The sequence below is a fragment of the Chaetura pelagica genome, unplaced genomic scaffold (genome assembly GCF_000747805.2).
Source record: "Chaetura pelagica isolate M959 unplaced genomic scaffold, ChaPel_1.0 scaffold232, whole genome shotgun sequence".
Lineage (NCBI taxonomy): Eukaryota > Metazoa > Chordata > Aves > Apodiformes > Apodidae > Chaetura > Chaetura pelagica.
In genome coordinates this window covers 816185-816951 of record NW_009952441.1, presented here as the reverse complement: position 1 = coordinate 816951, position 767 = coordinate 816185, and the positions used below count along the sequence as shown (strand labels likewise).

The window sequence follows — 767 nt, the reverse complement described above, 5'->3', positions numbered from 1 at the left end:
CAGACCCCGGGAGACCGGCAGGCGGTGGCAGGGAGCAGAGCGTCCCGCAGTGCCTAGCCACTGCTACCCCTGGGGCCACCACCCCCCACCTGGGTGTGGGGGCTTGGCACCGTGACAGTGTCCCATGGGGTGAGAGGGGGTGATGCCAAAACCCTCCAAGCAGGACTTGATCCCTCTGGCCACCCCAGTGGCAATTCACCCCCAACCCCCAGTGCTGGTGGCTCCCCTGGTACATGGAGCTAGATACAGTGCCATGGGTTGGTAGGGCTGTTCCTTCTCCACCCACATTTCCTCCCCCTTCCCTTGCCCACCCAGCCCATGCGTCTACCTGGATGTAGTCCACGGAGTCTCCGAGCGCCCGGAATGCCGTGTACATCACCTCCCGCTTCCCGCCCCACTTCTGGAGGATGCAGGAGTAGGTGGTGCCCCGCACCAGCGCCTGGACACGGGCCAGCCCTTCCCGCAGCCCGGCCTCTGTCTCCCCCTCGCCCCACGCGTGGAAGTTGCTCCTCCAGATGTAGCTGCCCGAGTGCTCCGAGCCCATCACATCCTTGAAGATGTCCAGCATGTAGGTGTCATCCGGCCCATTCCCGTCCACCACCATCACCACTTTGAGGTCAGGGAAGGCGATGCGCTTGACGGAGCGCAGGCACTTCTTCAGGTAGTCGGGATCCTCCTGGTAAGCGGCGATGCAGAGGGCCACCGACCCCCCCAGCCGCACCGGGCCCCCCCAGCCCCGCATACGCCGGGGCACCAGGAAGGCAAAG

The 767-nt window shown here is 65.6% G+C and overlaps 1 protein-coding gene across 1 annotated transcript in view; it reads right to left on the bottom strand.

Annotated features, from left to right (window-relative positions):
- HAS3 (hyaluronan synthase 3) overlaps window positions 1-767 on the bottom strand; it is a 3497-nt gene that overhangs the window by 2483 nt on the left and 247 nt on the right. Inside the window, exon 2 of the mRNA XM_010008468.1 lies at window positions 329-766. Within this exon, the coding sequence (XP_010006770.1) occupies window positions 329-766 (438 nt within the window). The remainder of the gene's footprint in view (window positions 1-328; window position 767) is intronic.